The 27,950-nt window shown below is 47.7% G+C and overlaps 1 protein-coding gene and 1 pseudogene across 4 annotated transcripts in view; both read right to left on the bottom strand.

Moving 5' to 3' along the window:
- Positions 1-608: 608 nt before the first annotated feature.
- Mideas (mitotic deacetylase associated SANT domain protein) overlaps positions 609-27,950 on the bottom strand; it is a 68,147-nt gene continuing 40,805 nt past the window's right edge. For 2 of the 4 annotated variants that reach the window (XM_020166750.2, XM_074067577.1), the window contains exons 2-13: positions 23,992-25,680; positions 22,228-22,527; positions 14,511-14,856; positions 12,217-12,283; positions 11,650-11,792; positions 11,419-11,522; positions 10,879-10,954; positions 10,140-10,228; positions 7,655-7,804; positions 6,147-6,359; positions 4,480-4,676; positions 609-4,179 (exon numbers count right to left, since the gene is read on the bottom strand). In XM_020166750.2, the coding sequence (XP_020022339.2) occupies positions 4,011-4,179; positions 4,480-4,676; positions 6,147-6,359; positions 7,655-7,804; positions 10,140-10,228; positions 10,879-10,954; positions 11,419-11,522; positions 11,650-11,792; positions 12,217-12,283; positions 14,511-14,856; positions 22,228-22,527; positions 23,992-25,440 (3,303 nt within the window). In that variant the 5' untranslated portion in view covers positions 25,441-25,680 and the 3' untranslated portion in view covers positions 609-4,010. Of the gene's footprint in view, positions 4,180-4,475; positions 4,677-6,146; positions 6,360-7,654; positions 7,805-10,139; positions 10,229-10,878; positions 10,955-11,418; positions 11,523-11,649; positions 11,793-12,216; positions 12,284-14,510; positions 14,857-22,227; positions 22,528-23,991; positions 25,681-27,950 lie in introns of those variants that run through there. The other 2 variants (XM_074067580.1, XM_074067579.1) reach the window with 2 other exon arrangements.
- Positions 14,000-14,120, bottom strand: LOC141421795 (small nucleolar RNA SNORA51; annotated as a pseudogene).

The following is a 27,950-nucleotide window of genomic DNA, read 5'->3' as shown; positions in this document are numbered from 1 at the left end:
GGAGCGCCCAGCGCTCCGCCCCGGTTCGCCCCCGCGCCAGCGTAGCCATGGCAACGGTGTCCCAGACAACGCGAGATCTGCGCGCTCCAGCCGCCCGCGGGTCCAGTGGTTGCCGTGGTGCCCACGCGGCGGTGAGGGGCACCGGCACTCCATTCTGATGGCCCATTTCTTTTTTCGTATTTTCCACGTTTTTGTTTTACAATAAAATACTGCTAAGCATCGTGTTTAAAAATAATTAAATCTGGCGTGGATTTAAGTTGATATTGTTGAAAATGAATGCATCATTGTCTCAGGCTGCTCGTTCAGCACCCGTGTACCACCTGACCACACCTGCACCCTACTTCATGCCAGCGAAAGCAAAACGCAGTCTACCATCGATGTGTTTGTGTAGGAGACATCGACTTGACTTTCGTCTGCTCTGTCATCTTTGTAAAGCAAACAGTGTGCTCTTGCCCTTGAACTGGCCTTACTGACAATGGGCTAGTAAAACAGAAACAATCCTTATGGCTCAAAAATGTCCGCCAGTCTCCCTTCGAGGAAAACAAGTCCCATTTACGTCAATCCCAGATGGTGAAAATCCCCCAAAGAGAACACAGCATTCAACTGTGAATTTTTAAAACCTTATTTAATAAAAGGTTTAAAGATACAGAAGAACATTCAAAAGTAAATAAGTTACATAGGTACATTACAATCACATCAGCAAGATTCTCTTTAGTGTATTAATTTTTTTTATAAAAAGCACACAAAAAATAAAATCTTCGGTCTGGTCTATCACAACTGTACAGCAAAAGAGGTAATATTTATATATGTACACTATTTTAATATGTAACAGTCTTTTTAAAAAAGGGTGTCACAGGCAGCAAACACACAAAAGGCAGTGTCTGATCATTTTCGTTTCAAAATAAAAGGAATATACTATTTATATGCTATTAAAATATTTATACAATAATTACAGACTGTCAAGGCTGTTCCTGTGCTCTGTCCCCTCCAACAAGGCCTTCGACTTAAGAGACGAATGAGGAAAAGGAGAAACAGCTGCAAATTGTTAGAGGCAAATATCAACACAGCCAAATGTGGGGTGGACACAATTGTTTTATAAAAATATGCACTTCCTGTAAACCTAAGGAGTTAGGCTTGCCAGTCTGGTAATAAATAACATCCCGGAAAGTGAGCCCCAGTGAAAACATCTGAACAGCTGAGGCTTGAGTATGTGTTGAATTCCTCCTTCATCTAAACATCTGGCACATGAGAAGAAAGAGGTTAGGTCACTGAGGCAGTTAAATAGAGGCAATCCCTTTAGACATAAGCAGCACAAGACCTCCTCCGTGCCAGGGCTGGAGGTGGGATGGCAGAGGGGCGGGTGTGTACCTTAGCTGTGAGGGGGCTGCTGAAGGCATGGAGAACAGTAATGACAGCACTGTCTCCTTGGATAGGTAAGAGACCTCAGAAATGGTCCAGAACACAGGCACTACGTCAGTTTCACACCCTTAGCTGAATGCAGATGGAGGTTGGGAGGTGGCTATGGTGAGATGGTGAGGAGAGGACACTGTAAAGCTAGAGATATTTGTCACTTAACTTCTTAAAGCAATGAACTCTGAATAGGAAGGAAAAACAACAAAGACAAGCTAATGTGTTCACAGGGAGAAAGCACCATTAAAGGATATACCTGTGCCAGCTTCTATGGTTGCAGGTCACTTGCCACAATTACAACTGCCCTCTGAACATTTCAGTTTTCACACTGTATTCTTGATACAAATGTATTCTGGAGCATGGGCCCTCCTAAAATATGGTGTCTGGTGGGATTACTACCAAAAGGTACCATCTTGATTTTCCCTGGCTACATTCGCCTGGTCTGATCTCTATGAGTTTAAAAGAGTACAATCCTACTTTTAAAAAAATTTCCAAGTACTTGATGTTACCACTGAACAGAATGGTCTCATGTGATTGAAGGAGGTTTCTGTTATCACATGTCCATAAAAGGGGCCTGAAACCAAAGATGGTTTAAATAGAAAAAACCTTGGGGAACGTAAGTAGCACTTTGGGGCTAAGCTGTGAAGGCACTCATATTATACAAATGATTTAGAAGAGAGCCTAAATTTGCTGCCCTCCTGCTCTAGAGGGAACACCAGATTTTTGCACTCTTGGGACTGAGTTTGTAGAAGCCTGTGGAAGAAACTTAACAGGGAAGCTGAAGCTCTATCTACATAGTTGTCCATGAGTCTAGGGGTTAGAGAATTTTATTATTCCCCTAGCAGGAGTCCTAATAGAACTAAATTAATGCATAAATGAATGTGAAAAATACCTGATAATGCATAGTTTAAAAATGAAAACAAAACCCCCTCTCCTTTCCCAGTTACCAACAGGATGCCTTTAGATTTTCTCCTAAGGAAGTAGCAAAATGAAACCTTTCTGGCTCCTTCCTGACATGAACTGTCGTGTACACATTCATTTAGATCTTCTTTTGCACAACTAAAGTTGAATAATGAGATCAGAAAAATAACTCAGGCTCTGTATGGAACTGGCAAATGAAGAGGACTCCAGAACCTTCTGGCCCTTTCATTTCAGTGATTCTATGCCAAATATGGCTTCTTCAAGCAAGAATCCAGGCCTGACAAACAAAACTAAAATTCTACCCTCCTGCCAACTCCCTCAAGCAATTTGAAAGTACAGGAGGGGCAACAAGGACTCCTTTGATCTCACCCGCTCCTGCTGGTCTCTGTGTGGCTTTGATGACATCTTCCACCTTCTCACGCTCTTTCAATGCTACTACCATTCCTATTAGCAAGAGCTTCCAGAGCAACAAGGTGAGGGAACCCTAGGGCCTTGGGAATTGGGGGATGGGGTGCGGATGTCAAGAAGGTGCCTTACTTGGGGATAAATGCACTTGGGCCTCTGGAAAGCAGGAGGCCCCTGGTCCCTGAGAGGATGTTCAAAATTAAATATTAAGAATAAATAAATAGCTCCCAAATGACACCAGTCAAGGTATGAAGGCTCCTGTTCAATCTAGTTAGGAGATCTTCCCTCCCAGGGAAGGATCCAGAAATCTCCAGCATGCAGGATGGGGGTGGCTGTGAACATCGACACTGGGAGGGGTACATTGGGGTTAGGTGGCAGCTGCTGAGGGCAGGACAGAGGCAAGCAGGTAGCTGGCACCGAGGAGAAGCAGGCTGGGCCTCTCCAGGACCTGCTTGAGGCTAAGCTCCCTTAGCAGCCTCCAGGGCCCAAAGGTATTTGGCAAAAGGTGGGAAGCAGGAGCTAGGCTTGTCAAAAGCTCTCTCAGGCCTAGTCCTGCAGCTTCCAGCCTCTGTACAATCCCCTTCCCTTGTAGCAGGCTGAGAGCAGAGACAAAATCTGCCCCTTCCCCAGATGCTAGAGAAAACTTTCCAGCCTCAGCAGGGCTGCTCGCAAACAGTGAAGGGACACTGCCTGTCCTGGGCTTCACTCAGGTTAGAACCGAAACAGCTCAGGATTGAACACTGAGCAGGTCACGGGTGCCAGCCCACCACACTCCCTCTACGGAGTCCATGTTCTGGGGCTTTGGGGCAAGGCTTGTGCAGCCCTCCAGGTCCTTTGGGGGAGAAATAATGCTGCAATGGGGTGGGCTTGTGCTTGGCTTGCCACGGTGGCTTCCTGGACAATGGGTGGGTGGGTGGGTGGGGGGAGCCCGCGGGGTGCGGGGAGAGAGGCAAAGAGAAGAAACTGCAGCAGCAGAGAGTCAGCAGAGACCAAAGTGAGGCAGCTGCCGAGCAGCCCTCCTCCCCCACCAAGACCAGGAGAGCTCTCAGGCTTCCAGGAGAGCAGGACAACTTCCAACAGATCAGATGCCAAAAGAACTGGATCCTGCAGCCCTTAACACTGTTCCTGGGGCCTTTATAAGTAAAAGAGCCGTTTATGTCATTGTCGCGTTGGTTTTGCAGAGCAAAGTCCTCGTGACCCTCTCCTCGCTCCCTCTTGAGGTTCCTGGGTGCAGGAGGTCCGGGGAGTCCAGCGAGAGGGGCGGCCACCCTCACTCAGCCCTTCTCGCCCGCACCGCTCTCATCCCGCAGGGCAGGCTGGTGCGGGGCTGCAGCGGCCGCGGCCGCCGCCTCCCTCTCCTTCTGCCGCAGCGCCGCGGCCTTCTTCTCCTGCTCCGCGTGGCTCTTCATGTGCGCGCTGCGGCTCTTCACCTTGTAAAACACCCTGCAGCCGGGCAGCAGGGCTCGGGTAAGGGCCGGCTCGCCCGGGTCACCCCCGAGCAGAGGTGGGTGCACCCGGGATGCGCTAGCCACGGTCCACCCTCCCTCACGCCCGCTCCGCAACCCCTCCTCCTAATGCTGCCCGCCGATGACGTCACTGCCCTGGAAACGCGCTGCGCCAATCAGAAGACGGATGAACACTCCCCCCCCCCCCCGCCCCCACAAACCTCACCCCGGACAAGGTCTGGCTTTGCCCTTCCCACTTCCTCACTAGGTCTCCAGGGGACGGCCCGGGACATCTTACCTGCCACATTTTTTACAAGGGAAAGTGTTCTCCTGATTCTGGGTCTTATTAAATGTCTCTGCCTTTTTCTTCTTCTCCGTAAAAGGTAGTGCCCTTCGCGACTTTCCTGGCCCCTCCCTTGGCTTCTCGGAGGCCTGGCCCCCTGCAGAGCCAGGAGCATTGGACTCGTGACTCCGGAGGATGAGGATATCATTGGCCTGGAGAGAATGAACAAGAGAGGATCAACAAGGAGCGTTGAGTGACTTGAGGAAACATAGACCGGAATTGGGGAATCTCAGGAACACAGGGCCCTTAAAGGTCATACGCTCCTGCCGAATGGTCACCTAGCATCCACTTGGGTCCTTCCAGTGACAGGATCCCCCTCAGGACCTCCTCAGAAACCCACTGCGTCTTGAGTCAGCTCTAGCTCTATGGTTTCCAAACAAAGTGGCAATTCTGTAGGGTAATTCTAGCAACCATAGGACTTTCTGGCGCTTCTGAGCTGAAATCTTGGCATCTCAATTAATGAAGCATGTGTTCATGTTGTCTGTCATTTAGTCCACTCCTGCCTTCATGCCATAAAAGAGATCTGCAGATGTGCCAGGTGCTGGGGCACAGAGGTTGATAGACAGGACCCTCTGCCCTCAGAGAGAGCTCCCAATCTAGTGGAAGGGACAGATGTGCTGGTCACTTGCTGAGAACAGCAAATGCTAAAAGAGGAAGAACAGGAAACAGCAGGTGTCAGAGAGCAGAGGACACAGGACACATGGGGCAGACCTGGAAGAGGTGCTGCTCCAGGCCCCAGTTGACCATCAGAAGTGACAACATGTGCCCTGAGCCAACCCTCATTGGAAAGTGTTCACAAAGTCAGCAGAGCTGAACAGAGCAGGAACACAGGAGCACATGTCCTGGTGCAGAGCAGCCAAGCTCAGAAGGGAGCAAGCAGCTGTGTTTAGCTGATGGGTTTCTGCAAAGCAAAAATGTACTAACAAATTCCCAGCCCTCTGCCTTCTTGGGAGAGCTCTCCCTAACAAAGCCAGCTGTGGCTGGATATCTTGCTTCCTGGCCTGTGATGTGGTGGACAGGGAACTGTATGAGGAGTCCAAGGACTTGGGATGTGACTTCATGCAAGTCAGTTGGCAGCTCTGAACCTGATTCTATCTGCAGAATGGGAGTAAACACTTTATGGGGTTATTGTGAGGAATTAATGAGCTAATGGAAATGAAAGCACTTTACAGAGAACATGCATGAGGGATCATTATCATTGTTCCATTGTCTCAGCTCCATTTCAGATATTCTTGTGAGGCACATCTCTTCGGAGAAGCCCTGACTGAGCTATGGAGCTCATGAATGTTCCCCCAATGTCCCATGTACCTACTGGGTTTTCACAAGGTCTTTTTCCTTCAAATCTCAGATACGGAAGTGGAACAGTATAAAAACAAATAGCAACTGAAGTCTGGCTGCCTGCTAGCTGTGTTATCTTGGGTCTCAATTTCTACATCTTTAAAATGGGATTAATACTAATCCCATTAGTGTTCAGGAATAAATGAGTTCACAGCATAAAGTACTTCGTGCACTTCCTGCTGTTATGATGAAGATCACCACCATGTTCCTGTCCTGCCCTCCCTCCTCCCTCCCGGGCTCAGCTCTAGCCCTCCTGGTCCTGGGCTCAGGGAGGTCACACTTACCGCCTCATTGGCCTGTAGTGTCTGCGTGGCTTTGACGGCAGCTGCCCGCCGACTGCGCTCTCGCCCCTCTTCCTGCTCCCCTTTCTCCTGGATTTCTGGCACCTCTTCCTCCCCCTCTTTCCTGGGCTCCTTCACCTCCCTCTTGAGCTCCAGCCTCTCTTCACTTGGGGACTCTCTTCTGGAAGGAGGCACCCTTGGGAACTTCTGGGAAGTCTATGGGGGACAAGAATGAGCTTGGTCACATTGCCATACTATACTGATTCTGACCCAGCCAGGGCACATGAGCCCCTACTTGTCCTGCTGGCCTGGTCTGGCCCAGCACAGCCTCCTGTACTAGGACTCTATGGCAAGTTGCAGCCTTTCCACGGCTAGCCTGCCTGGGGACAGAAGAGAGTCTTGTTCCTGGGAGCCCTCAGGGTGAGCCTGAGTACTTGAGATTGAGGAAGCATGCCAGGACCCAAAAGCAACCTGGCCTCCTGGACAGATGCCCACATTCCCTCAGGCAGAGCAGACTCATGAGCCGGGCAGTAGCCTTGAACCCCAGTTTCTAACTATCTCTGTCATGCTCTCTGTATCTCTACTCCCTTTCCATCTGCAAAAGGGGGACCAATCCACTCCCTGTCTTAGAGCGGCATGTCCCAAGTGTGGACTAGTGACCCCCAGACAATGGCAGGTGGATACACAGAAACAAAATTAAATAGCATTCCTTTTTCAATTCTCTTTCAGTTCTGGTTAGGTCAAGGACAAAGTCTAGGGTTGTTGTTAATGTGTCTTTTATGATTCTCTAGACCTGATAATCTCTTTAACAGAGGTCAGGTCTGTCTCACAGCCCTGGCAGGCAGCATAGCATCTAGCTAGAATTTAGTAACATTGTTTAGTTTTCATATGTACTCACTTTTATTAGTATCTTCTATTTATGGGAAACAATACTGGCTATTTATGATTGCGACATAAAGCTTCCTTTTTGTTTTTTGTTTTTTTAGTGGGACTGGGGTTTGAACTCAGGGCTTCATGCTTGCAAACAGGCACTCTGTCACTTGAGCCATAGCTCCAACCCAAGCTTCCTTTTTTTTTGAGTAAAAAATGAGTGAACTCATAGAAAAATTTTAAGTAATAGCACAAGTCAGTGGCATGTGGGCATGACAGAAATAGTAACAGTGACATGTAGGAGGATGCAGATAGAGCAGAAATCATAAGACGATGCGAGAATGACCAGAGCTGGGGAAACTGTTAGAGGTCTGCTCTGAGGAGATGGTAAGTTATGCTGTTACAAATTCTCCAATGTTCTACACGAACACCATGTATTATTACTGTGACTCCAGCAAACTAGATAGGAGAAACCAAAGGTCTAGGGCCTGGGACACCAGTTCTGGGGGCCAGAATGGAACTTGCTTTCCTCTGCCTGCTTCCACAGACTCCTGGAGAGCTTAGCTCGGTTCCCAGCTCACCCGGGCCCTAGACCCCCCCCTAGCTAAGCTTGAGGCAGCTGAAGTGGGGAAAGGCGTCACCTTAATGTCCACTTCAACCTCTTCCTGGGCTGACTTCTCGTCACTTGTGTCCACGTCCCCGAAGGTCAGAGTTCCATTGCGGCCAATTTTCACCTGCTTCTTGTAGGTATAGTAAAACTCCACACACTGGGCCACGGTCTTGGTCTGGATCTGGTTTGAAGCCAAAATTGAGGTCACAGCTTGCTGATTTGGCTCACCTGCCTGGGGCTGGCTCACCAATCTTTTTCTATCCCTGCAAATTTCCCTTGACTTTAGGCCAAAACCTAAATCTGGCAAACCCAGGAAATGCAAGCATTTCTTCAATGTCTGCTCTGACACAAACCTCTGATCAATGCAATTGACCAATGCTTCCGCACTGTTTTCAATAAAGAAATAAACAAGGCCAAAAAGGCCAACACTGGAACCAATGGGGAAAGCTGAAGGTGGAGTGCATGTTGGACAGGATCATGTTGGTTTCAGTTTCTTGGGAGTGTTTATGGTACTGTGGCTTGACTGGAAAATAACTTCCCCCTCCTTTTTTTTTTTTTTTTTAGGAAATGCATGCTGAAAATCTGTTCAATCATGTGATAGGATATCTGTTACTTTAAAAAAATTATTAGCATAAATTATACAAAGAGATTTCATTGTGATATTTACATACATACATATAATGTACTTTGATCAAACTCACCCTGTCTAAATGACTCCTAACTTCTTCCCTTTTTAAGTGTTTTTGGTGGCTTTTCACTATGCTATTTTCATACATATATACAATGTACTTCAATCTCATTCACCCATCTCTCTCTCCTGAACTTACTTGAGTAGCTAAAATAGAAGGAACGAGAAAACAGGAGTGTGGACATGTATGTTTAGAGGCAAACAGAGAAAGAGAAAAAGCAAACGGGGGAAATGTTAACAACTGGTAAATCTAAGCAAGGGGTTAATGGTAGTTCATTGTACTGTTCTTTCCATTCTTCTGTAAGTTTGAAACTTTTCAAACTAAAAAATAAGGGGAAGAGGCGGGGCAAGCTCCACATCTAAACCAGCCCCAATCTGATGAAGCCACCCCCTACCCCCCATCAATCCCATCAAACAGTTTCATTCCTCTCCAGGGAATAGTGCCCAACAAGTAAGGTAGAGAAGTGTCACCCTGTCCTATGTGGGAGAGGACTCAAGAGAAACTAACAAAAAAGCCCTGGAAAACCTGAAGAGGAAGCAGAAGGTCCAAGTCTTGCTCCTAACTCTGCCACCAAATGGCTGTGTAACCTTAGGAAGTCACTTACCTTCCTAATTTCAGGTTTTTCATGTGTAAACAGTAAGTAGGGTGAGACTAATCTCCAGGGACCTCTCAAACCCTGACATTCTAGCCCTCCTATTTCTTAAATCTATTTGGCCAACTGGGTTTGGTTTTTTGGACTGCTTTCCCACACAAGGGCTTTTTTCTCTGACACTCCCGGACCCTCCACCAGGCTCAGTCAACTGCTGGGCTGGGAGTCCTGACCAGATAGTTCAGGGACAGTGAGGGTTCTCTGGCCTGAGAAGGAAACAGACATGCTTCATCTCACAGGAATAGCCAAGCCACAAATGTATTAATTAGATAGGTTACACTCTTCCTATCAATTCTCTCTGGTTGTTTGTCTGACCATCGGTCTCCTCTTTTCATTAGGCTGTAGGGCACGTCAATGAATTTCATGGGCATGTGCTTCCCGGTAATATTGCTCAATTAGGGGTCAGAGTGTAACTAAAACATAGCAAATGACTGTCCTTTTAACATAGCCCTCGTAGCAGAGTTCATCAGCGCTCTGTAAAGTCCCCAGGGCCATTATTGACACAATCTACCATACCAGGAAAAGACAGTGCATTCTCAGAAGCTCTTTTCCCTTGACAGCCCATACTATTCATTCTCCCAGAGTTTGTGAGATGGGACTGAGAAGAATGCAATTCCTTGGATTAGCAAAACACTGTATGGTGAGAAGACAAGATAATCTAGGGAATGGAGGCTTGGTCACCAAAGTTACTGGAAGGAAGACCTGGGTTAGACGGAAAGAAGGCAGAGGTCCCCTGGGTCAGTAGCAGGTATTTGCTGGTACTCAGTTCCCCTTGCCCTAGAATGACCTCCTCTCCCACATTCCCTTGAGGAATAGCTCACCTCTGTCTGCGGCCCATTCCCATCTTGTCCTGCTGCCTACTTTACATTTGATGCCAGGGCCCCTCTGGATGTAGACACTAGAACACGGCCACCCCACCCTAAGGAAGGGGGAAAGGCAGGCTCCTACCCCTTCTTGTACTGCTTAGAAAACTGTCTCTGAGGCTACTTGATGACATTGATCTAACCACTTTTTTTAACCCTTTGGCAGTGCTGAGGATGGAACCCAGAGCCCCCCAGCATGTTAGACAAGTGCTCTACCACTAAGCTATAATTCCAAGAGGAATTATACCTGTGACTACAGGACCCCCACAGGCAGAGGGAGTCCCAAAATGCCCCTGAAATGGAGCCCCAGCTCACCAGCTTCTGCACCAGGAAGAAATCCTTCTTGTAGATGGCAATACCCTTGTTGAACAGCTTCCTCTCAGCCATCTTCCACTGGTCAGAGCCTGAGGGGCAGAAAGAGAGCCAGCCAGGCTAAGGCAGGATGATGAACACTGGAGGGCTGATTCCAACTCACTTTGAAAAGTGTGAGGCCACCCACACACAGTCTCTGCATGCATTCAGAGCGGACCGCACATCCTGCTCCAGCCACTCACTACCAGTTGCTCAGAGCCTCACTCCCCTTTCTTGTGAAATGGGCACTACCATCAGAACCTACCTCACCAGGTATGGCAAGGACTAAGAGATAATGCAGGAGAAACTCTTGGTGCTCTTCCTGGTGCAGACAAAATGTCTCTGTTAGTACAGAGATCAATAGCAGTGGTTGCTAGGATGACATGATTTGGTCAATGTCCCTCTTAAAGTATGATATCCATGCACTCCAAGAGTCATCTAAGTTTTAGATACCTAAGGCCATTTGGATGGCACTCCCTGGGTTCTTGTCCCTTGTACCTTTAACTTGGGTTTTTTTGCCAGGATGGACTCCTACCTGTCCTCACCCTTTACTCTTATCTTCTAGGCCACAGGAAGCCCCCTGAGAGCTCCCTGGCCAACCCCTCCCCACTGTACCCAGGGCTATAACTCAGCACTGAGCAAGGCCCAACTGATGCTGGAGACCCAAGGCTCCAGGCCACATGTCCTCTCCAGTCAGGCTCACCTGTGTAGTGATAAGTTGCCAGTGGGTGGTCGTGGGGTCGCAGGGGCTTCTTCAGTAGCAGCTTATTCAGTGTTTCCTGGAGCGGAAGTGAGGAGAAAGTCAGGACCCTGGCAGGGGTCTCAGTGGTGGACTAAGCAAAACACAGAGGACCTCCTCGAGCCTCTGAGTCAGTTGGGCATTTAGTTGTTTCCCCCCTTAACAGCTAAGGGACAGAGTTTTGGGGCACGGCTGTCCGGGAACCAGGCCACAGGGCCTCTTAAGGGAACTATGGTCCTCAAAGCAGTTAGGACCAATGCAGAAGACCCTCAGTGACACTCTTGTCTGAGAGTGGGACCCACTAACCTAGAATTAGAGATCAGGATGGACAGGAGTACCCTGAACACCCAATCTGGAGTTTGGAACTAGGGTTCCTTGGGCTGAGCCACTGCAACCCCCTCCTTGGTCAGACCCTCCTACCCACTCGACATCTAAGCAGCAGACATGGACCAGTGCTAGCTCCCTGAGGGACCCTTGATAAACCAACCAATAGTGCTGACTTACCAGGATGTCTCCCCTGGACTCATGCAGACAGTGCAGGGCCAGTTCCTGGTTGGTACCAGCACCAGGGAAAATGCTGGAACAGGCAGCTGTCAGCAGGTCTTCCACTGGATTCACAGGAGTGTGAGGAGGAGGAGAGAAAGAATCACATTCAGGTCTGGGCCTGGCCAAGCCTGGCCTGTACATCTGTCTACCCACTTGCCTTGACCTGCTCACTCCCGGGTCCCCTCTCACCTTGCCTCTGCTTCTCCCGGCTGCTTTCTAAGTCCTCCCAGGGTTGCCACACCAAGTCAGCCTTGTGGGGGTCTGCAGCTGCCAAGGCACGGTCCCTCATCAAGGGAATTTCCGCTTGGAAACGGGTGCCCACATTGATCCGTCTGCAGGGATGGAAAGGGTAAAGTAAGGCCTTACTTCATGGGAACAGGAAGACAGGGCAGTTGGCAGAGGCCAAAGCCTCAGCTGTTGGAGAGTATCTGGCTTTTGGGAGACTGTGAGAACAGCCTGGCACCTGATATAATCGGAAAGGCAAGGCCCAAAACTGGAGAGGGGAATAATTCTCCACATTGGCAGATAGGGAGAGCCTCTGGAACCCCTATCCTGCTCTATTCAGAGACAAATTCAAGCTGACCCAGTCCTTTCTTTTCCCTGCAACTTCCACATACAAGAGCGCAAAGACAGCAGAGCCCAGGGCTAACTGCAGAAGGCCCAACAGAACCCACCCCCCACTCCTAGACCCCAGCTGCATGCATTTGGACCCCTCGCCACTCTCACACTGCAGGCCCACAGAAGTGCTGCACTTACGGTTCGATGCTCACAGGGGTGGCCTCCCCCATCACAGAGAGGACGGGTGGGGTGACTTCAGTGCTGTCTATGGGACAAAGAACAGATTGGTAAATGGCACCCTCTTCCCTTCAGCAAATCACCTCCAACCCTGCCCTGCAAGCAAGTCACAGTGGTGACTCACTGAGTGCACTTAGAACTCAGCGCCCTGAGCCCTGGCTCTGCAGCCTGTGCTGACTCAGGCCCTTTACCAAATATTTGGTTGCATGGTTTTCAGACCTGCAAAAAGGAGCTATTTCTATGTCCTGGGTTAATATGAAGATTGAATGAAATAATGCACAGAGCCAAGTACTCCATAAACATTAGCTGTTATTATTATTATCACTACTACAATGATGATGACTATGAACAAAGCCCAGTTCCCGCCCTCAGGAGTTTCCATACTATAGAACTTGTTTCAACATAAAACTACAGTTTTCTGGAAGAGGCTGAAACTTTGGGCACACTAGGGAGGTGGTGAAAGAGACTGCTGCTTTATAATTATCTTCTCACTTCCTTTCTAGATTCTGCCTCAGTTTCTTAATCTTCTTAAGGCCTCATGTGATCAAGACACTCCCTTGCTCAAAACAAAACAAAACAACAAAAAAACCTCTTTGCTGGTACCCTTTGCAGCATGAGATAAAACATGAAATCCTCAGCTAAGCTAAGCATTCCAGACAGTTCCTTGGGTGTCTCTACCTTCCACCAACCCCTTGTCTGGCCCCTTAGTCCTAGCAGACAGCTTACCTCGTGGCTATCACTCTCCCTGCACAGTCCCACCTACAGGTCTTTGCAACAGTCATTTGCAATCCCTCCCTTCCTTGCCCCTCCCCCTCCTCAGTTCAAGCTCAGCTCAAGCCCCACCCCCTCCCAAAAGCTATCCTCACTCCCAGGCTTGGAGCTTCATGTCAGCCTCACTCACTGGCTGCTGGACCCACACTGACAAACTTCTGCTTTTTTGTCTCCCAGTCTGTCTTGTCAACTCCCTAATGACCCTGCACTGCACTTTCTCTCTAGAACAAGATCATCATTCTTGAAGCCTTCACAAGACACAGTTCAAGGCTTTACACCAACATGCGCAGTAAATACTTGTGGACACACTGATCTCTTCTTGGGTGCCAGTCTGCTTGCTACAAGTGACTTCCTACACAACCTCAGGGAGAGAAAAGGCCGGCTGCCTGCCAGCCAAGGGCAAGCCATTTCTGGCCCTCAGACACCAGGCGGCAGCAGAGAGCTACATCATGAGTGAGGTCTGGGTCAGAGGTTAAAACTGAGTCAAGGCACCCTGGTGTTATTTCACTAGATCCTCTCCACCACCTAAGGATTGTCTCAATTTTCAGAGGAAATGGAGTCCTTTGTGGAATAGGCTGTTTTTAGCAATATACTACCCAGACCAGTCAAACATTTCCAAAATGTTTGCTCTTGGCCCAAATGACTATTCAACAGACTCAGGAGACCAGATCTGACACAATATTCTGAATAAACATGATAACCAGACCTGATGTTAAGGGCTTTCTTTTTTTTTAGGTGGGACTGCAGTTTGAACTCAGGGCTTCATGCTTGCAAAGTCGGTGCTCTACCGCTTGAGCCACACTTCCTGTACATTTTTGCTCTGGTTATTTTGGAGATGGGATATCATAAACTATTTGCCCAGGTTGGCCTCAAACCTCGATCCTCCCAATCTCAGCCTCCCAAGTAGCTAGGATTACAGGTATGAGCCATTAGCACCTGGTTTCTTTTTTGTTTGTTTTGTTTTTTTCTCCCACCCCATCTCCCCATTTGCAATACAGATGAGGAACAGGGCCTGGATTGAGGTACACATGGAGTAGGTTTAGTTTGCCTCCTCTTTCTGTGCAGTCAGTGTAAGAACAGACCGTTAAGAGTTTTCTGTATACAAATGTATCTTCATTTTAACCCTAGGAGCTACTGCTGTTTGTGGATCTAAAAATAGCTGAATATTGGCAATGTAATCATCAGCCAAACACTACAAATGCACACTTCAATTCTGAAGAAACAGAGGCCCAGGGAGTTTAAATGACCTGCACAAGGGGATGCAATAATAAACACTGGATCTGGAATCTGAATCCAAGCAGTAGGATCCACACCCCACCCCCTCCCGGCTCTTACAGGACAACCTCCTTCCTTCTCAGAGGGGGGAGAACAAAGTCCTTTCTCCCATAGCCTCCAGCCAAATCCCCAGCGGCATCACAACAAAAACCAAGCTCCCTCCCTACCCAGTGCCCTTCCTCCCACATTCCACCACCATGGTCACTCACTAGACCGGAGCAGGGTGCGATGGGCACTCTTTGGCGTGATGGGAGGAGGGGCTGGGATACTGCTGGTTGATATAATGGCATTGAAGTAGAGGCCAGAGCCTTCCCGCACTGGGCTAAGGATGGGGGGTGGTGTGTAAGGGGGCAGCTCAAAGCTCCGCTCGGAGGGGTGGTCAGCTGGGCGGACAGGAGAGCGCAGGTGGCTCTGGTATGGGGTGATGGTGGAGTAGACGGGAGGGGCAATGAAAGTGCCCGCCTTGGTGGGAATGATCAGGGGCTCAGGCCGCGGCCGCTGCTTTGGCTTCCGCACAGAAGGCTCTCCCTCCAACTTGACATTCAGGTCCTCAGCCTGGAGAAGAAAACAGAACAAAGATGGCTCAGACTCCCCTGTCTCAGGAAGACCAAAGTCTTGACCACAGCCTGGCAGTGTCACCTCTGGAACTGTCTGCCTACCACACCCACCACAGCAAGACTGAAAGGGGGAGCAGTCCAGAAGCCGTTCTCACTGCTTTCTCTAAGGCAGAGGTCAGCAAACTTTTTCTGCAGAGGACCAGAGAGTAAGTATTTTAGGCTTTGTGGGACACATGTGGTCTCAGTTACATATTTCTTTGCCTTTTTCTTTAAAAAAAAAAAAAAAATCCTGTAAAAATGTAGAAACCATTCTTAGCTGAGGATTTGGCCCCGAGGGCATAGCGTCCAAACCCTGTTGTAAAGTATGTGATAGGGGAGGAAAGCAGGGTTGTGAAGGGCCCTGGCTATGGTGCTAGACTGCCTGGATGGGTCCTTTATTCATTTAAAATTACACAATCTCTGTGTGCATCTTCATTTTTAACACAGGAATAATGAGTGCCTACCTATCTGAGCATGGTGGCACACGTCCATAATCCCAGCACTCAGGAGGCTAAGGTAGGAAGATCACAAGTCTGAGTCCAGCCTGGACTACAAAGCAAGTTCCAGGCCAGGACCTTGTTTCAAAAACACAAAGCAGCCAGGAGTCAGTGGTTCAAGCCTGTAATCCTAGCTACGCAGGAGGCAGAAATCAGGAGGATCTCAGTTAGAAGCCAGCCTGGGCAAACAGTTTGCAAGACCCTATCTCAAAAATACTCAACACAAAAAAAAGGCTGGCAGAGTGGTTCAAGTAGCAGAGCGCCTGCTTAGCAAGCATGAGATCCTGAGTTCAAACCCCAGTACCGTCAAAAACAACAAAAAGTACCTACTGGAGACTAAATGAGTCAACAGATGGAAATCAATGAGCTATTACCTGCTACACAGTAACTACTCAACAGATACATCGCTACTTAAACTCCAGGCTCTGCATTAAATGGCAGCCTTTATTGTGTGCTGGGCATGGGACCCCGGAATGGAACGGGAGAATCCCAGCACTTGCAGACCTTCCGCTCAGGGGGTAGTAGATCTGTCAAAGGCATGCTCAGCTCACGCTGTAAAAGGTCGGCCCTCCTGGTTCACACTTGTCTCTGCATGCTATGCCACATGGCATACAAAGCAGAGCTGAAAGGGAACAGAGGCCTTTCGCTGCTTCATCTCTGTACTTTCAAAAAGGCAGAGAGTGGAGCCCTCCAAGGCTGAATGGTACCCAGGTCATTTCTCTGGGGGTACAGCAAAACAGATAAGGTTGGCCATGTTGACGAAGTGGGTAACACCGGCTCTCTCCCCCTCCAATGACCAGATCCTGGAATTCCTTCCATCAGAGGGCTGACTCCCTCTGTGGCCCTGGCTATGACCTTTACCCATAAGTACCCTCTTTTCTATTCTACAAATAGGATGAAATGAAAATGTTCATCCTTCTACCCTTACGGAACAATATGACTGCACAGAAAATAAATGCAGTAGAACCAAAGGCACCCCCAACTTGCTAGACAAGAAATCTAACATAAACTCGGCCAGCTCTAAGTCTTTGTAGTTAAGGGATTTAAACTATTCTATATATTTGATATTTTTTTAGGTGTGATGATGGTATTAAGAGTATGTTAAAAAGACAGCTGGAGGTGTGGCTCAAGCAGTAGAGTGCCTGCATAGCAAGTGCAAAGCCCCAGTATAAAGAAAGAGAAAATAGAAGAGAAGAGGGAAGGAGGAAGGGAGAAAGAAAAAGAGAGAAATAGAGATCATATGTATATATTCCGATCCAAACTAAAGTACTCATGAATGGAATGAGATGTTTGGAATATACTTCAAAATAATCTAGGGGCAGGTAAAGTAGACATACGATGAAATATGACTGGCTACAGCCCTGCCTTTTTGTTCTAGTTATTTTTCAGATAGGGTCTCATGCTCATTGGCTGTATTTTTTTTTTTCTTTTTTGGCTGTACTGGGATTTGAACTCAGGGTCTTATGCTTGCTAGGCAGGTGCTCTACCACTTGAGCCACTCTGCCAGTCCTGATTGGCTGTATTTTGATAACTGTGAAAAGCTGGATGATGGCTAACTACCCACTCACTATACCATTCTCTGTTTTTATCCACTGTTGAAAATATCCGTAAAACAAAGAAAAATACTAAATAAACAAACAAATAGCTGAAAATAAACCTTCCCCCAAAGCTTGATGTAGTGAAAACCCTCAGGCAAGTATTCAAGAGATCCAAATTCCAGAGCTAGCTCTGCCATTATCTGGTCATCCGACCTCAGGTCAGTGCTAAGGTTTGCAGGGTATTTTTTGTTTTGTTTTGTTTGTTTTTAGTGCTGAGGACTGAACCCAGGGTCTCATGTATGCTGGACAAGTGCCCAACTACTAAGCTCTACCAAATAGCCAATGTTAAAATGTGAATATGATTTGCACCCCAAACGCATACTCCCCAAGGGGTTTAATCCCCAAAGTCATATGCTAATGTACTAAGAGGAGGAAAATTTATTCTGTCAGTTTGGTATTTAAAGGTGGGGCCTTGGTTGATAGAATGGCTCAAGAGGTAAGAGTACCTGCCTAGCAAACATGAGGCCCTGAGTTCAAATCCCAGTGCCACCAAAAAGAGGGTGGGGCCCCTTTGGAAAGTGATTAGGTTTAGATGAGGTCATTAGAATGGAGGCCCCATGATTGAATGCTGGTGACTTCATAAGAAGGACTCACAGACAGACAAATGTGCTCCCTGTCCCGTGCCATGTGACATTGTGCATTACCTTGGGACTTTGTACCTCCAGAACCATTAATTAAAATAAACTTTTTTTCTTTATAAGTCAGCCTTTCTCAGGAGTTTCATTATAGCAATGAAAAGCAGACTGATACAATCAGTCTCTTGCCTGTTCCGGACCTTTTTCCTCATCTATGAAATGGATGTGCTCAGCTATATAGCTGCTCAGATTCTCTCCTGCCCACTTTGAGGACAAATTGCCCAGGCCTCAGCCTAAAGCCCCTACCACAAACTTTTCCCAAAACTACAGAACAAAACCCCAGAGAACAGATGACCTTGGATTTATTATCTCACAATACTCTTGAAGCCCCCTCTCCCTTCCTGTTAGAGGCAGGCAGGCCAACCCTCCAGTTGCAAATAACTAGAAAATCTGATTTCAATGTAAAAAGCACATTCCTGAAGGTCTCAGAGAACAAATAGGTTGGCAACAAATTAAAGAACCATGGTGGAAGGGGAGAGGGCAGAATGAAAGAAAAGACAAGAAAGCTGAAGAGGTGAACCCAGTATTGGAGCTGTCTATTTCCTAGAGGTGGATGCCATTACTGCAAAAAGCAAATGAGAGGCTAAGAAACAGAACAGAGCTTTTAACAAATTCAAGGAGCTATCACGATGAAAACTGGATTTAGGTCTTACCAAGGAAGCACAGTCTGGTAAATGCCCAGGTTTTGCACTGGGACTCCAAAGAGGTGTATCTCAGGACAAAGGCGAATCCGAAGCCACCTTGTCCTTACAGGGAAGCCCAGCTTCAAATCAGCCCATCTCAACTTCTGATTAAATCCAAGTGACTTAGGCTTGCTCATGCCCTGTGCTACCCATCAAAAGTGAAGATAAATCCTCTTTGGAAGAGGACAATATCATCCAGAATCTTTAATTACCTCAACACTTAAAAAAAGAAGAAGAAAAAGGAAGATTCACATCTTGGAGGAATTGATGGAACACATATACTTTTTTGTTTGTTTGTTTGCTTTGGGTTTTTTCTGTGGTACTGGGGCTTGAACTCAGGGCTATACCTTGAGCCACTCCACCGGCCCTGTTTGCGGTGGGTATTTTCGAGATAGGGTCTCTTGAACTATTTGCCAGGGCTGGCTTCGAACCTCCTCATCTCTTGCCTCCTGAGTAGCTAGGATTACAGGCATGAGCCATTGGCACCAAGCTTTTTTTTTAAAGTTTTTAGAACTTGGCTATGAAACCATGGCTTCTCATCTGGAAAATAAAATGGCAGGTAAGAGTGGAGTTACTCTAGAAGGTAGGGAGATGTTAACTGAACAATAGTGAATGAAGGAAAAGAGATCTATATTTTATAGAAGAAAAAAGTACTGAAGTTAGTTATCAATTTTTCAGAGTATAGAGTAGTAAGCTCATGGGAAAAGAACTAATGCTGGGATTGGCTTTGCACTGGGGGCTGGTGCAAAGAGCTTCTGGAACCAGCCTGGACACAGTCCCAACCCAGCCCTGTTGAAAGAAGCCATTAGAGAGATGAGGATGGGAGAAGTCTTATGGAACCAAAGCAACACCCTTCAGACATTAAGCAATCTTTCACATATAGTCTGATGTTATGGCTTGGATGTGGTTTGTTCCCTACGAGTTTATATGCTAGAACACCAGTATGGTGGTGTTTATGTGGTAGAAACTTTAGGAGGGAGGGCCTAATGCATGGTAATTGTGTCATGGGGGCATTGCCCTTAGAAGAAATTAATACTGGTCTCAAGAAGTGAGTTAATTCTCTCAAGAGCAAGCTATAATAAGAGCAAGCCTCCCTTATGTCCCTCTTGCTTCGTGTCTTGCTACAGGACTGCTGTCTCTTGCAGATACTCCCACCATGTGGTGATGCGGCCAAAGGGATTCCCTCACCAGAGGCTGAACAGGTGGGGTCATCAACCTAGGAATTTCAGCCCCTAAAAGTGTGAGCTAAATAAATGCCTTTTCTTTTTACGTACCAAGCGTCAGGCATTTTGTTATAGCAACAGAAAATACACTAACATTCAATAAAAAATAACTAAATATACAAGAAAGCAAAATGTGATTTAAAAACAAGAAATAATAGGTAACAGAAGAAAACTTACGTTAACGGAGTCATCAGACACAAACTTTAAGAGAACTAGACTTACTGTATACAATAAAATAAAAGGCAAGATTGGAACTTTCTTCAAAGAACTAGAAACTGAAACCGAACCAAATGGAAATTTGGTAATTAAAAAAAGTAAAGCAACTAAAAATAACTCATTCAATGAATGAGTTTAACAACACATTAGGCACAGTGAATACAAGAATTAATGAAGTAAAGATAGTAAGACTGAAAAACAGAATACGGGAAAGTGCATGACAGGCATATGTTGGGGATATAGAAGAAGGTCTGACATTCATGCAACTGGAGTTCCAGAAGGAGAAGAGAAAAATTGGACAAGAAATATTTAAGACTCACTACAAACTTTAAACAGGAAAAATATACTTAGGTAAACATAGCAAAATTGCTGAAAATCAAAGCCAAAAACCAGCCAAACAAAACACTCCAAATCTTGAAAGCAACAAGATAAAAAAGCACCTTACATTCAAACAACAATATGGCTTGAACAGTAATAATTTTGGTTTTTTTTGAGACAGGGTGTCATTATGTCACCCAAGCTGGCATTGAACTCACAATCCTCCTGCCTCAGCCTCTCATGAGGACTTTCTTAACACTGTAAGAACAATGAAGCTTGAAAACAATAGAATGGTGTCTTTAAAGTGCCAGAAGAAAATAACTACAAACCTAGAATCCACTACTTGGCAAAGTTATCCTTCAAAAATGAAGATAAAATAAAAACACTTTCAGATAATCAAAGACAAATAAAATTTATCACTAGCAGATGCACACTAAAAGCAATGCTATGAGATATTCCTCCACAGCATATAAAAGATCTGAGATGGGGCTGGCAGAGTGAATCAAGTGGTAGGGCACCTGCCTAGCAAGTGTGAGGCCCTGAGTTCAAACCCCAGTGCCACCAAAAAAAAAAAAAAGATCGAGATAGAAGACTGGAGATAGGAGAAGAAAGCAACAGAAGGGCAAGTGTTGGGAACAAATTTAAAATGAATGTGAGAGGGTTGCTAGTATAATCACTAAAAGAGAAATAATTAAGTATGCAACTAATAAAATCAACTAATAAAAGTAGAATAACAATTTCAATTAATTGAAAGTGAAGGGGAAAGGAAAAAAGGAACACAGTGTAGGAAAGGCAGGATGGAATGAACAGAATGTTAACAGTAAATTAAAGATTTCAACCTGAGTGTACCAGTAATTACATTAAATGAACGGTATCAGTGCAATCTAAAACAGTGGAACTCATAAAGACAGATGGTAAAATGGTGGTTACCAAGGGCTGGAGCTTCGGATGAGGATGGGGAGATGCTGGACAAAGGAAGTATAACTTCAGTTAGACAGGAGGAATACTGTACAGGATTACTGTATGACACGGTGACTCTCACTGTTAACAGCACACTGTGTACTTGGAAATTGCTAAGACAGCAGATTTTAAATGTCCTCACCACAAAAAAGTAAGTATGTGAGGCAATGACTATATTAATTATCAAGATTTAGCCATTCCACAGAGTCTACATATATAAAAAACATCAGGTTCTTTATTCTTTACAATGTATGTTGTATTTTCTTTGCAGTACTGGGGATTGAACCCAGGACCTTATGCTTCAGGTGTTCTACCTCTTGAGCCATGCCCCCAATCCTTTTGTTTTTTGTGTTTTGTTTCTGAGATAAGTTCTCCCTAAGTTTGCTGGGACTGGACTCTAACTCATGATCCTCCAGTCTTTGCTGACCAAGTAGCTGGGATTACAGGCATGCACCACAACATCTGACATCAAATATATAATGTTATTAGTGAATAAATAGAAGGAAAAATATAAGTTGTATTAACATTTTAATCAAAAGACAAGTTGTTAGATTAGAAAATAACACATCCCAATTATATATCACTTGAAAAATATTCTTTAAGTGAAGGATACAGAAAAGATGATCCTGTAGGGATCATCCTGTAGGGATCCAGGGAAAAGATACACCCTGCAGACGCTAACCAAAAGAAAGGTAAATATCAGACAAAGTATACTTTAAAAGGTAAATGTTACTAAAAATAAGAAACCTTTCATAATGAGAAAATGTCTGATCCAGTTCTAAATGAGTATGCACCAAATAACATTACATCAAAACATGTAAAACAAATAATGGCAGAGTAAAAGAAGAAACAGACCTGAGATTTTAAGGTACATATCTCAGTACTGACAGAGCAAGCAAACACTTCCACATCCTCATTCCTAGCATGGGCCCTTGATACATTTTAGGGGCCAGTCAAAATTTGCTGACCTGCAACAAGAGATTCACACTTCCTAGATTTTCCCAGTCTCAATTTCAAATATAAAACTGTCTCATCTCCCATATGTTCATTTGTCCAGAAGTTTGATTTGGAAAATAAAAATACTATCTCCTGGGTTCCTTAAATTCCTCCAAAACTGCCATGTTCTGCTTCCCATAGGGTCCTTGCCCAGCAGTACCCAAGCACTGGAGAGGTTGGGTTTAGAGGAGCAGCCTCTCATACCTGAGCTGGAGCATCCATTCCAGGGATACGGGTAGACCGCCTGCGAGTGACGATGACCGATGGTTTGTGCTCAGTGGGGTTCTGTTCAAGACCTTTCCCGTCTTCATCAATACCTCCAGCTTGGGCCACCTCAGTTGGGTCCACAGCTCGCACAGGCACAGAGACTGGGATGATGAGGGGTACCATCCCGCTCTCATCTCGTGCTCGCTTGGCGGCTAAGGAAGGCTCAGTAAACTCCACCCCACACTTGGAAGTTGAGGCCAATACACTTTTCCGCTTCTCTTCAGAGCCATTGGCATCCTGGAAAAAATGGAGATTGGGGGGATGGAAGTGAGGTTCTGAAGCTATGTCCTGATGATCAGAATTCCCATGCCCATTTAATCCAGGGACTCAAACACCCACATTGGCTCCCACTGGCGTTTGACAACCTGGCCTTTCCCTGAGCATCCTTCTCTCACCATATTCCCAACACTTAACACAGACTCCCTTCTGCCAGGTCCTGCCATCCTGGTCTGGAGCACATCTGGTTTACAGATGTGTTTCATTTGGCCTATACAGTGGATGGCACATGACATAGCATCTAAACATTGTAGAGAAAAATCTCTGTACAAAAGAAAGTAAGTTGCTGAGAGTGGTGGCTCATGCCTGTAATTCTAGCTACTTGGGAGGCAGAGATCAGAAGGATCGAGGTGAGGCCAGTCTGGTCAAAAAGTTCTTGAGACCCCCCATCTTAATCAATAAAAGCTGGACACAGGGGAATGCACCTGTCATCCTAGCTAAGCAGGGGGCATAAATAGGAGGATGGTTGTTCAGCACAGCCCAGGCATAAATGTGAGACCCTATTCAAAAGACAACCACAGCAACAGGGCTGGGGGTGTGGCTCAAATGGTAAGAGCACGAGCACCTGCCTGGCAAGGGCAAGGCCCCAAGTACCACCAGAAAAACAAAAACAAAAAAACGTAAACAACGAACATGTGGCAAGATGAAAGGTGTTCTTTGTATCTATTTCCCCATGGGTGGTGAAGTGTGGTTATCCCTAAGCAAATTCTGCAGCTTCCTACCTACCAACCTGACCCTAAAGGCATCAGCCATTAGACCTATAGTGAAGAAAGGCAAACACTGGTTTTGGGGTCAGATACGAGGCTTCTAACCCAGCTACATGACCTTGGGAAATTCCACTTGAGGCTCAACTTCTCTGGCTAGAAAATAGGAATAGGTAACAGCACCCTTCCTATTGGGTTTGATGATAAATTATTTGTGATCAGATTAAAAAAAAAAAGCTCTAAGTGCAACAAAGGTGCTCAAATTCCGTTCATTCTTCCTATCATTATTGTCTTTTTTTTTTTAAATCAACTTTTTTGCAGTATAATTTTCATACAACAAAATCAACCTTATTTCCTAGGTTACACTTCGAGGCATTTTGATATGTGTTGTCACTGTGTAAACACCTCCCTATTCTTCTCTTTTAACACACTGGATTTGGAAATGGTCTCACTTCCCCTTACTCCCAACCCTTAGTTTCCACATGAAGAAGCTAACAAGGGCGGTATATTGGCCTTTCCTGCCTGCCAACCTCTGGGTGTGTAACTGTGGGTTCTCTTCAAGTAGGGGTGCTTTGTGCAGGGATTCTTTGCATGGACAGGTTCTCTCATTCCTTCAATGAACTGACAAAACTGTCTTTGTGGGCCTAGTGTCACTTGCTATCCCTGTGCTATGTCCCCTGCAGGGCAGGTCCCTTCCCCCACCCCCCCTTGCCAATCTCACCTTTGTGTTTTGCAACGAGGCCAGCTCCACCGCCTTCTGGGCCAAGGTCAGCAAATTAGCCTCCTGGGATGTCCTGTGCCTCCGTCTGGTGCTCTGGATCACCCCACCTCGCATCATCTGCCCACAGTCTCCTGTGCCCCCTGCTCTCGTGCCCTCCTCATTGCCCACGGCAGAAGCCTCCTGCTCCCGACCATTGGGTGCCAGTCTCTCCCCATCAGGCAGCAGCTGTGACTCCCTCAGTTCCAGTGGGAATCCCAGGGCTTCGGGATGGTGCTGTCCCAGGGAACCAGGTGCTGGCGGCTGCAGGGGCCAATGATGTAGGAACAGATTGCCCGAGGGCTCCTGCCCAGGTTGGGTGCCAGCCCCGTCCAGGGTGGTGGAAGGCAGGATTCCCTCTTTGGAGAGGCGGCGGGAGCGGCGGGGAAAGGCCATTTGGGGCTGAGGTAGCACGGGCTGCGGGGCCTCCTGAAGGAGGGCCTTGCGCAGTTCTGGGTTCATATCCGGATTGGGAGGGAAGGGGTAATGGGCCATGCTGTGGTGAGCTAGGTGAGACTGCCCCAGGGGCCCAGCTGGTGGCAGGCCAAAGTCCTGGGGCTGCTGGGAAGGTGGCTGCTGCATGGGGTAGAAGTTCTCAAAGAGCTGCATCTGGGGCAGGGCTGCCGCCTGCTGCTGCTGCTGCTGCTGCTGCTGCTGTTGCTGCTGCTGCTTCTGCAGCGGGAAGGCTGCAGCGGGGTTGGGGGGTGGCGGGCCCTGCCGAAAGACCTGTCTGTTCACCTGGTGGCCGAATGCCAGCTGGAAGGGCTGCAAGGGCAGTGTCTGGTTTGGGGGTTTCTTGGTTGCATGGAAAGAGTTCAGGGGTGCCTGGGGTCGTCCAACCTCCAGCTGCAACTTTTGGGGCATCATGGGCCGAACTGCAGTTCCATAGTGCTCCAGCTGTGGGCCCCCTACTTTGTTCCCCTTCAGTGCGTCGGGGTGGTTATAGTAGGTAGAGACCCCCACACTGGGATGAGGGCTCCCCTTGGGTCCACTGTAGAGGGACAGGCGGTTCCATGTGGAGTGGGGTGGCGGTTGGCCTGGTTGCTGCTGCCAGCCACTGTCACTGACACCCCCACCCCCGCCTCGCTCCGGACCCCGCCCTGGAGCCATCACAGAGTTGGGCCACTTTAATGAGCCCACCTGCTGGGACAACATGGCTGCTGTGGTCCTGTCGGACCCATACACCACAGAGTTCAGAAGGGCCAGGTTGTTGGGAGGTGGCAGCTCCACAGGTTGAGATGTGGCGGCAGCCCCTGCAGGACCCTCGTGCCCTCCGTACTGCTCCTCCTTCACTCTGAGGGACTGCTGTGGGGCTTGTAGGGGTGGTGGCGGCTCCTTGGCAGCTGGCTCCTGGTCCCCAAAGAGGCAACGCTTGCGCTTGTTCTGAGCCTTGGGTTGGGCCTGGAGGTTCATGGTGCAGCCAGCTAAGCCTGGGGAGTGAGACCTCCTTCACCAGCTGCCCATCCCCTGGGGAAAGGTCCTGCTGGAAGCCTGGCCCCAGAACAGAAGCTGGTGAGGAAGAGCAGGAGCAGAGAAGATTCCAGATGACTGGGTCAGGCACGGAGAGAAGACTGCTGGCTCCTTCCTCTTCTGGAGAGGCTCTTGGGCCCAGCTACACTTCCCAGTTCATGATGCTCAACAGGGTCCTGGAACCTGCAGAGAGAAGAACAGTGACAGCGTCAGCCACAGGATCCCGGGATGTCAGCCCAAGTGTAAGAAAGAGACCTCCAAAGCCTTCTGATCCTGCTACCTCATATCTCAGAGCAGCACTGGTAACGAAGGAGCCAGGACCCGTGTGATAGCTACCAAGAAGGCAGCAGAATGTACAGACTTTTCCAAAGTACCCTGTCACTTTCCTCTTGTCTTCTTCACCGCCCCCCCACTCCCCCCCACCCCCACCTTAGGCTCCAGGTCTACTGCACTTGGTTATGTCATTTTGTATACTGTGGGGCTAACAACCAGCCTAAGCCCCTGAGGAAAACTGGGAAAAGGGGCGACAAAGGCCAAACTGTGCACCTTTGTCCTTTTATACATCTGTCTATGCAAAGCCTCCCACCAGAAGAGAGCCAATGCCTCCTCAGATACTCCAAGAACATCCCAGACACAGGAAGTGAGGGGACAGGGTTTGTCCCCAGCACACCATCCTTGTTGTGTAATCTCACCAGGCTCTCAGAGTCCAGGGCTCAGGGCCAGGCTCAGTCCTTCACGCTGAGCCACGTAGGTGAGGCCCCACCCCTGGGAAGAGCTGCTGGGTGGGGCTCTGACTGCCAGAGTCTTTCTCAAACTAGCACAGAACCTGTTTTGCAGCCCTGGCTGGCTGGAGGCCCATCCAGCCCAGTAGCTGGCCAGCAACTGCTGTTGCCCTCACCTCCTACCCCTCCACTGTTAAAGAGCCCCCTGGCACTTTGAGCAAAGAACTCAGATATAAAGGGTGTAAACTGCTAGAACTTAGATACAGAAGATTTCTCCATGATATCATTAACTAAAGAAAGTGCTCAGGTTTTTTTGTTTTTATTTGATAACTTTGTTTGTTTGTTTTTGGTGCTGAGGCTCAAACTCAGGCCCTGAAGCATGTTACACACTCTACAACTGAATAGTACCCCGGCTCCCTCTAACTTGATTTTTAAAAGGGTCGATTATTGATCCTGCTACAGAACGGAATCTAGACTTGTATTTTACAACTTATATAACTGCTTGCATGCATTTTTAAAGACATTTTTCTTTCTTCAGAGGGACTTTTTTTGTTTGTTTGTTTGGTTTGGTTTTTTTCTCCCTGGGAAGTTGGCCCACCTTGTCCCCAAGATTCTGGTCCTGGGCCACTAGGGCAAGGGAGGAACGAGGCACTCAGGTGGCCCTGGAGAATGAATCTGTAGGTCCAGGTGACCTCAATCAATGCTTAGATCCTTGTTAGCAGCCTGGGCAATTCCCAGGAAACCAGCAGAAGGCAGGGGCTGGGCGGGTCCAAAGACCTGCCCACACACAGTGCTGCCCCCTCCCCGCACTGCGCCATGCTATCTCTCCTCTGCACGTTTCCGCAGCTCTTGCCCTGGCTCCAGGCTGGCCTGTCTGCTTGGCTGACTCACTGGAGGCCCCCTCCCTGTCTTTCACTTTCACCAGGCACCCAGAAGGGGAGTAACTTCCTCCTTGGTTTCCTTCCTTGGCTCCTGGACCCTGAAGGCAATGAGAGACCGTCACGGCTACCCTCTTTGTCTTCATTTATGGAAGTTTCAGGGAGGGAGAGAGACAGAGACTAGGAGGGCATCCAAGTCACCCTAGCCCCTAGCAGGAAAGGGGGGATCTGGACAGGAGGGGAAAGCTAAGGGCAAGAGAAACAAAATTTTGAGCCAACCACTTCCTTTTACTTTTAAGCCCTCTTTCCCTGAAAGCCAGCCCAATAAAATAGAGACCCAAAAGTCAGCCCCTAGATGGAAAGTCGCCCTGGGTGCCTACATGAAGCTGTGGGGTGGGACTGTCTGGCTGCACCTCTCTGAGGGAGCCTCCTAGTGAAAAAAAAAAAGTATATGCCTGCAGAAGCAGACAGAGGAAGGAGAACATGTGAGAGAGGAGAGCAGAGGGGAGCTCAGCGGGCCATGTGCCTCCAGGGGACTGTGACCCCAGGATACGATGTACACACTCATGGCCCCCCACCTCTACTCCATCACAGCTCTGTTGTCTTATGAACCCACAGCATGGGTTTTGGGGCCTGAAGCGAGGGAAAGTCCACATGGCAGGCAGGGACACATGTGCAGGGTTAGGGAGAGATGAACTGGAGTCTGGAATGGGGCTCCAGGACTTGGCTACTCCTGCCCAGAGAAGGGTCCAGAGGCAGGCCAAAGGGGCTGGGCTCAGCTGTTCTGCCTCCTACCCACTGCCCTACACACCAAAGAGGCCCATTATTCAGGATACCACAGCAGATTTCTAAA

This window comes from Castor canadensis, chromosome 3 (genome assembly GCF_047511655.1).
Source record: "Castor canadensis chromosome 3, mCasCan1.hap1v2, whole genome shotgun sequence".
Taxonomy (NCBI): domain Eukaryota; kingdom Metazoa; phylum Chordata; class Mammalia; order Rodentia; family Castoridae; genus Castor; species Castor canadensis.
This window is presented reverse-complemented; position numbering and strand designations above follow the sequence as displayed.